This window comes from Pseudopipra pipra, chromosome 2 (assembly GCF_036250125.1).
Source record: "Pseudopipra pipra isolate bDixPip1 chromosome 2, bDixPip1.hap1, whole genome shotgun sequence".
In the NCBI taxonomy this organism is placed as follows: Eukaryota; Metazoa; Chordata; class Aves; order Passeriformes; family Pipridae; genus Pseudopipra; species Pseudopipra pipra.
The window spans coordinates 114,718,628-114,726,710 of record NC_087550.1 but is presented as its reverse complement, the minus strand read 5'-3'; the positions used below and the strand labels follow the sequence as shown (position 1 = coordinate 114,726,710).

General features: G+C 41.8%; 1 protein-coding gene across 1 annotated transcript; it reads left to right on the top strand.

The window, feature by feature from the left end:
- Positions 1-1,540: 1,540 nt before the first annotated feature.
- Positions 1,541-6,940, top strand: LOC135410363 (mucin-2-like). The gene is made up of 3 exons (XM_064647019.1): positions 1,541-1,612; positions 3,418-4,407; positions 6,229-6,940. The coding sequence occupies exons 1-3, from the start codon at positions 1,564-1,566 to the stop codon at positions 6,546-6,548; spliced, it is 1,359 nt and encodes a 452-aa protein (XP_064503089.1). The 5' UTR covers positions 1,541-1,563; the 3' UTR covers positions 6,549-6,940.
- Positions 6,941-8,083: the final 1,143 nt, after the last annotated feature.

Here is an 8,083-nt window from a genome sequence, read left to right as displayed (position 1 = left end):
AACCCTTGTGTGTGGAATGACACCACCCTAAGAGCCCAAATTTGAGTTAGAGGCTGGAGTCAAGCTTATGGCAGTCCAACAGCCTGAAGACACTGGCCTCCCAAGTAAAAGGAAAATGCAACTTCTAATTCTTTATGCAAGAGGAAATAGCTCATATTTATTCTTTAAGAATTCCAGTTAAAGGCGTAAGCAAGTGATTGCTAAGAAGAGATCTGAGTCAGGTTTTTCTACGTCAAACGAGGCACAAAGTTGCAACTGCTACCTCACACCAGAGAACAATAATACCCTTAAGTTAATTTCGAGACTATTTTCTTTGTTTTACTTCCCTGACGAAGTAAAACGAAAAAGAAACCACCTTTAGAAAACAACTGCTGAAACAAAACCTAGATTTTATGCAGTTGTAGATGTGACAAGCCTTGGCATATCTGTGAAAAAAATGGGGAAAAAAAAAATCAAGTAAATAATGGTCTTCCCTCTTCAGGCCTTACTCTGCCCCACTCCATCCCACCCTACTCCACTCCAGACAGCATTCCTTGCCCATAGTGTGGCTGGAACACAAATCTCACTGAAAATTGCCTGATGAAGGCTTTTTTCAGTATAAACCTCATGCAGTAAAGGATATTAAAAATATGGCACAATGTAACTGTTTAGGTTGTTCATGACCCCCAGGCACACAGAGGCAGGTTTGGCATTATTGGGTTAAAGTTGTGACCCAAAAGACATAATCAGAAGTGTCTGTTTGTAGCAACTGCTTATAGTTAGGGGGAACTTAGCTACTATAGAAAATGGGGATAAACTCCTCTGAAAATGAGAGGCCTGGTCATTCAGTATTTTCCACCTGATTCAAAGAAGTGAAGCGAGAGAGATTTACACCCCCTCCAGCCTCTTTCCAGTGTTGGAGAACCAATGACTGGTGTCTGTTTGGTGCATTTCCGGCACTTTGTTATTCTAATACCTAAAAAATGCAAGTTAGAACTGAATACTTAAACATTTGCTCCTAAATAATTAAAAGTACAGGAAAATAAGGAGTCTAGTAACCATGGCAGTGTTGGATCAAGGGTTGAACTTATTTCAGAGGTCTTTTCCAACCCAGTTGATTCTGTGATTCTACAAAGAAAAAAGTGGTATCTTCTGATTAGTGCAAGACTTTCAGATCCAAGGCTCCTCAGTTCTGTATCTTAGTCACGCATTGCACAGCCCCAAGGTTGTTGAAATATTTTACTGATTGAATATCCCCCAAAAAAAAAAAAAGTCGTTCAGGTGTGATGCACTGCCCACTGAATCCTGCCCGTCTTTCCTTTTGACTCCCTTTTGGATCGCGTTTAGACTTTGTTCCATTAAAGAAAAGCAATCATGCCTCGGCAGAAAGCTTTGGAGTTTATTATAGAACAGGTGAGCGGCGAGCATTTGATTACATTGGCTGTGATCCCACTTGTGGGAGGGATTTGCAGAGGCTGAGGTGGAACACTTGCAGCCTCGCCCCTGTTTAAATCAACGAGGTCTTCCCGCCAAAAGGCCAGTTCCACGCGTGGGAAGAGCACTGCAAGGAGGTGGAAACTCAACATGGGGGCTTGGAATTACCTTTGGCATTTCATCTTCTCCCTTCTTCTCTGTAAGTTAAAATCTGTTTGATTATTTGCCACTGCTATGTATTTGGAGGATGTCCTTGAGATAAGTTTGAAATGATAATCGGGGGAGAGGGGGGGTGCATGGCTAAAAATAAACATAAAATACAAAAGCATGCACTATTTACAGTTATTTGTTTTAATTTAGCTTGAATATGTAGTATTTCATCAGGTATTTTAGTAGGGATATAAAGCTGTAAGTAGTTCAAAGGAGGAGAGCTAAGTATTCAGAAAACTCATCTAAAAGATGAAACATGCAGTGTCTGACCAGATTTTTTTTAAGCTTAGTTACGAGACCACTAAATGATATATTTTGCCAATTTTTCCTCCTCTGAAAGACTCTCCAGGAAAAGACTCACAAAAAACATGGACTAGGTTGTATTAATTCTAGATAATTGTATTAATTATCTAGAAATTCAGAGGCTGCATTATTTTATCCTTGCTGTCTTGTTTCATGTCATTCAATGCAGATGAACACAAGTTTCTTGAGTGATCAGTACTTGCTCTTAGCAATCTGAGGGATACAAGCACAAGGGTCTTAAAATTCAAACTGTATTTGGATGCAGAAAATATATCAGTCTGTAGGAGGAATTTTGCAAAGTATGTATTGCTACATTACAAGTTTTTATGTATATACTAAACAAAACGAAAAAAACACCCCACTTCAATTTTACGGGTAGGTAGAGTCAAAAGAAGTTAATTAATGTGGTTCTTAAGAATTTGAGCTACTCCAGTACAAATTCTCTGAGAATCCTTTTAAGTTTCATACAGCCAAAGCCCCAGGATAATAACTAAGTGTTCCTAAGGAGTAAAACTGGCATGAAACAGAAGACTTATGTCTGTGTTTTTAGCAGGAACAAAGCCACTCCTCAAAATCAAGGTTAAACTACTACATCAAGTAAATGAAATGAGCCAAAATTGGCTTGACTGTCTAATCACAACAGAAAAAGGATTCGATTTTCCCCTTAAAGAAATTTTGTGAGAGTTGGAAATGTCATCTTTACACTTGCAAACTAAAGAAGTTATGATTTATTTATAGTTAAAGATACAGGTAAACACAGGAAAGCAATGAATTTTTTAACAGGATTATTATGATTCAGGATATCAACAGAAAGATAGGCACAGAAAAATCTTTCTATCCTGCCTGACAGCCAGTAAATAAAAAAGGCAGAAATGCCTTGCAAAATAAAAAAATGGAAATAATCAAATATGCATAAACAGCTAAGGAGAAAATTATGCTGAAAAATGCATTCCATTCATTTTTAATATTCCTTGTTAATTCTCTAGAAATTTTACTTTACAGAGATCATAGGGTGATCAAATAATTTAGGTTGGAAAAGACCTTTAAGATCATCAAGTCTAAACTTAAACTTACCACTGCCAAGTCCACCACTAAACCCTGCCCTAACTGTAAATGAGATAATATTTACAGGAAGAGAAGAACACTAAAAAAATTGAAAAAATACGTAGATTAGAAACAGCAAAACATATACAAAGGAAATATGAATCTCTAAATTTATGCAGAAAAAAAGTATTACCAGGAAATCAGTAAGGTAAAAAGCTCCTTAAATGTATGCAAATGGAAAAGGAAATAACGTAGAAATTTCATAGTAGTTAAGAAATAGCAAGGAAAACATGAAACTAGAAATGGGGAGGGAAAGGAATAACAATGAAGATGAGAAAGATAAGTGAACTTGTCACGCAGGAATGAAATTACACTTGGTAGACTATTGAAGTGCTTCACAGGAATAGAGGGTAAATATCCATAATCCACATTTTTAAAATGTGACAGGTACCAAGACTGGAATGACAGAGGGAAGAAATGTAACGACTGCCACCACTCAGATCCACATAAAGGGCTCTGTGAGCACAGAACCAGGTGGGACAACTGGCCTGGCTGCACACAACTCCAGTGCCACCACGGCTGAGCCCAGTGCCACGACAGCCCCTTCCCTCCTGGACACATCCTTTCTGTCCCCCTCCACGATGAGGATGGTGGGTGGAGAAGGGAGGACAGAGACTGAGCCCACAGGGCCAAATGGGGAAGGGAGCTCACTGGGGGCATCTGCCAGGAGTGATGTGGTGAGCCCAGCCACCCCTACAGCAGGACCTGCCACCACTGCCACTTCCATGGGCACGGGGAGTGGCACTGCTTCCTCCCTGCCCAGTTCGGCAGTGACCAGCCACTCCTTGTCCTCTCCTGGTGGCTCCACAGCTGCAACTCCCAATCCACAGCGAAGCAGCACCAGCAGCACCGCTGAGGAGCACTTGGCCACCACAGCCCACCCGTCCACAACACTCGTGGTCTCCACTCTGTCCTCCACTTCTGGCATTACGAGTGTTCAGTCGGCTGCTGTGACAGCAGGGCACGTGACACACAGCCCAACTACCCCCAGGACAGTGGCTTCCACCTCTGGCACCTATCCTGCCTCAGATACCACCGAGGCCAGCCTTCCATCCACCCCGGGCGGCAGCACGGAGACATCGGCAGCTCAACACACCTCTGCGCCCCTCACACAGGGACAGGCCGTGCTGGAGGCAGGGACCACTCCATCTTCCATGGGGAGTCCCATGTCTCCCACAGCCACGGCCTCCACAGGCAACAGCGCCACGACTCCTCCTGGAGAAGGGGAAAGTCCCACCATCAACCAGGGGAGTGGAACGACAAATGATCCCAGTGCTGAGACCTCCCATTCCCTCCCGGACACATCCTTGGTGACCCCATCCACGCCGAACCTTAAAATGTCGACGTCTGTCAATCCTTCTGTTACTGGAACTTGCTGTGAGTATTTTAACACATGATACTAAATGTAATTTCATCTATTTTTGGAAGAGTTGAGCGTAATTTCATTTTTGCTATTTTTGGTTGGAATTTGAGCTTTCCACAATGTCTTTTTTAAGTTGGGAATTTAAGCCAGGAGTATGAATCCCTGCCTCTACATGCTTTTCTCAGAGGCTGCAGCTGCTGTCTGCAGTTGTTTTTGAAATGGCACACCTTGTGTTTAAGCAGTCTGGTGTGCCACTGATGTAAAATGCTATGTAGTTATGCTGCATAGGTCAAGTTATGCTAGTGGGAAGTTTTATTGGTTTTTGTTTGAGTTTCGAAATTCTCTTTCTTGAAATACTAGAGGCAGTTCCTTCACTGAGAGAATTCTATTGAATTTATTTGTGCTAACTCAATTCCTGTTTGTTTCAATAGTAATTCTTTTCTGGTGTATCTTTAGTTTTTTGCCAAAGGGCTATCTGCTGACTTCAAAGAATATGCAGTAATGAATCTTTCATCATTTTTAATGGATAAAAAAGCAAAGATAGAAAAGAGGAGAATGCAGTCTTTTTATATTCTGCACCAAAGAAAAGGAAAAAAATTGGTGGTATGATCTTCATTTTTAGTGCATAATAATATTCTAGTTCTACAAATCTAATGGGTTAATGCGTCCTGGATTTGGAGTCTTAGTGTTTTCATGGAATTCAACAGGAGATACACACTTGCACGTGATGAGGTATAACTTGTTTTTTCACAAAGGCTCAATGGCAGGGCAGACCAGTGATGAGTGGTGTCATCAGGGGTCTATTTTGGGTTTAACATCTTTGTGGGTGACAAGGACAGTGGGATCAAGGGCACCATCAGCAAATTTGCTGATGACACTAAACTTGTGTGGTGCAGTCAACATGCTGGAGGGAAGGGATGGCATCCAGGGGGACCTGGACAGGCTTCAGAGCTGGGCCTGTGTGAACCTCATGAAGTCCAGCAAGGCCAAGTACAAGATCCTGCGTATGGGTTGGAGCAATCCTGAGCACAAGTACAGGCTGGGTATGAATGCATTGAGAGCAGCCCTGCTTGGGGGTGTTGATTCACATGTTGTTGAAGCTCAACGTGACCCAGCCACGTGCACTGGCAGCCACATGTGTCCTGGGCTGCATCAAAACCAGTGCAGGCAGCAAGGCAATGGAGGGGATTCTGCCCCCGTGCTCTGATGAGACCCCACCTGCAGAGCTGCCTCCAGCTCTGGGGTCCCCAGCACAGGAAGAACATGGAGCTGCAGGAGCTGGTCCAGAGGAGGCCATGAAGATGATCAGTGGGCTGGAAGACCTCTGTTATGGAGACAAGCTGAGAGATGGTTCAGTCTGCAGAAGGCTCTGGGGAGACCTCAAAGCCCCTTCCAGTACCTAAAGGGCACCTACAAGAGGGACTTTGTACAAGGGCATGTAGTGACAGGACAAAGAAGAAAGGCTTTAAAATTAAAGAAGGTAGGGTTAGAGTAAATAATGGGAAGAAATTCTTCCCTGTGAGGGTGGGGAGGCCCTGGCACAGGTTGCCCAGAGAAGTTGTGGATGCCCCATCCCTGGAAGTGTTCAAGGCCAGGCTGGACTAGTGGAAGCTGTCCCTGCCTGTGGCAAGGGGGTTGGAACTAGATGATTTTTAAGGTCCCTTCCAACCCATTCTGTGTTTCTGTGATATGATTCTGTGTTTCATATCTTTATAAAAACATTACAGAAACTTAAATTTTTCCTTAGGCAATCACTTTCGCATTAATAGTTTATTCCTTAAAGACACACAGACTGTAACTACATGTTTCACAGGAATTTCCTTTTTGCTTTTTAGCTCCTATCACTCTGTCCATCCAGCTGGAGAACGTGACCAGTACAGTGATACAGTTCAGCTGGAAACCTCAAGGTGGCACAGGAGACAGTCCTTACACAGTGCTTCTACGGGGAAAATCAGGAGAGATGGAGAGGAGAATCCTAAATGGAACAAGCACTGCATTTGAAAATCTGCTTTCTGGTCAGCAATACCAAATATCCGTGGATGTTTCAACTTGCTCTGAGAATGTCAGCGCCTCCTTGGCTGTTCAGACAGGTATTTCCTCAGGAATCTTTTCCTTTTCTGTTGGCAAACTAACACATTCATTGGCCTTAAAATGAAGCCCTTTTTCACTGAGCACCTACCTGGACATCAATAGGCAAAAGCAGGCCAAACTTTCAGACACTTAAAGTCAGCCTGCAAATTTTTCATTGGGCTAAGATCTAAAGCTTCACTTGCCCTCCTGCCAAATTAAAAACTTGACTGAACTAGAACAACAGTGGTTCAATGTTCTAGTCTCTCCCAGCTCCACACACTTTAATTCCAAAGCCTTACTTAGCTGAGGAACAATTTTTAAATAATAACTAAATTTTGTCTGGTTATTCTGTTTTGCATATCCCCACAGCTGCTGAAGTCTACAATGGAACCACTAGGATTACCAATGAAGAGTTCAAGCCTGAATATCAGAACAAATCCAGTAGAGAATTTCAGGAGTTTGAAACTAAGTTCATTACAGAGGTATTTTGCTTAGGAATTCTAAACTAAGATTTATTTTTTGCTGAGCTCTTCCTAATGTAAATAATCAGGAGGATCTGGGCATGAATAATTTTAAATGTGGGAAAGGAAAGTTTGTGTGATGGTTAGAAATGAAGCAGTACTTACTAAGGCCTTACTTTATATTGTTGTCCTCTGAGACCCTGATTTAACTGAAATTCTGTCTGGGGTTTATACACATTCCCCTGCTGTGAGAGGTGCTTCTAAACTAACCATGGCCAACAGATTGCTCTGAGAACTCTTCTGCTATACGAGAAAAATAGTTAAGAAGTTAAACCTTTTACCTTGCAGATAACAAAACATCTGCCGCAGAAGATACAAGAATTAAAAAATGGAACAAAAATGCGTATTGTAATTAATAGCATCAAGAATGGCAGTGTGATTGTGCTCTATGACATTGTGTTTGATGAAGGACAAAATGTAACAGAACCAGAGATTTCAGATGCTTTTACAGAGGCCCTTAACAAGACTACAGAATTTGTAGTCGACCCTCAAATGTCTGTCATACAAGGTATGAATTTGTTCATCACTGTGAATTCAATCAGCAGTGTATATTTCACTGATGGTAACATCCAGTGAAATGGGATCTGGGTGCAGAAAATTAAACAGTATTTAGTTTATCTATCTCTTTTCCCAATGCTAATTAAAACATTCTTCTTTTTCTGTTTTGTTCAACTTCACTGTAGCAAGGAATAGTTGTCAACCAGATTTAAATGACTGTTCCCAAAATGCCACCTGCATTGCTGAAAGAGGCACTTATTCCTGTCAATGTAAGGAAGGATTCACAGATAAGAGTCCCCCAGTTCCAGGGAGAGTTTGTCAGCAGGATCTGCCTTCACGTAAGCACTTTATATAAATTAAAAAAACTCCAACACAAAACCAAAACCAAACCTTAAAAAATCTGCATATAAGGTGTTTTCCCTCCCCTGACCCCGTAGGTAATACTTCATTATATTTACTCGCAATGGCCTTTGGTGGATTGGATTTTATGTGAGAATGGGTAGCCCAGCTGACTACTTAGGCAAAAATGGAAGCAAATTTTCTGGGCCTGTTTTTTTGAAAGTTGTTTATGTAATTAAAATAGCATAAGCTTGGTAAACTT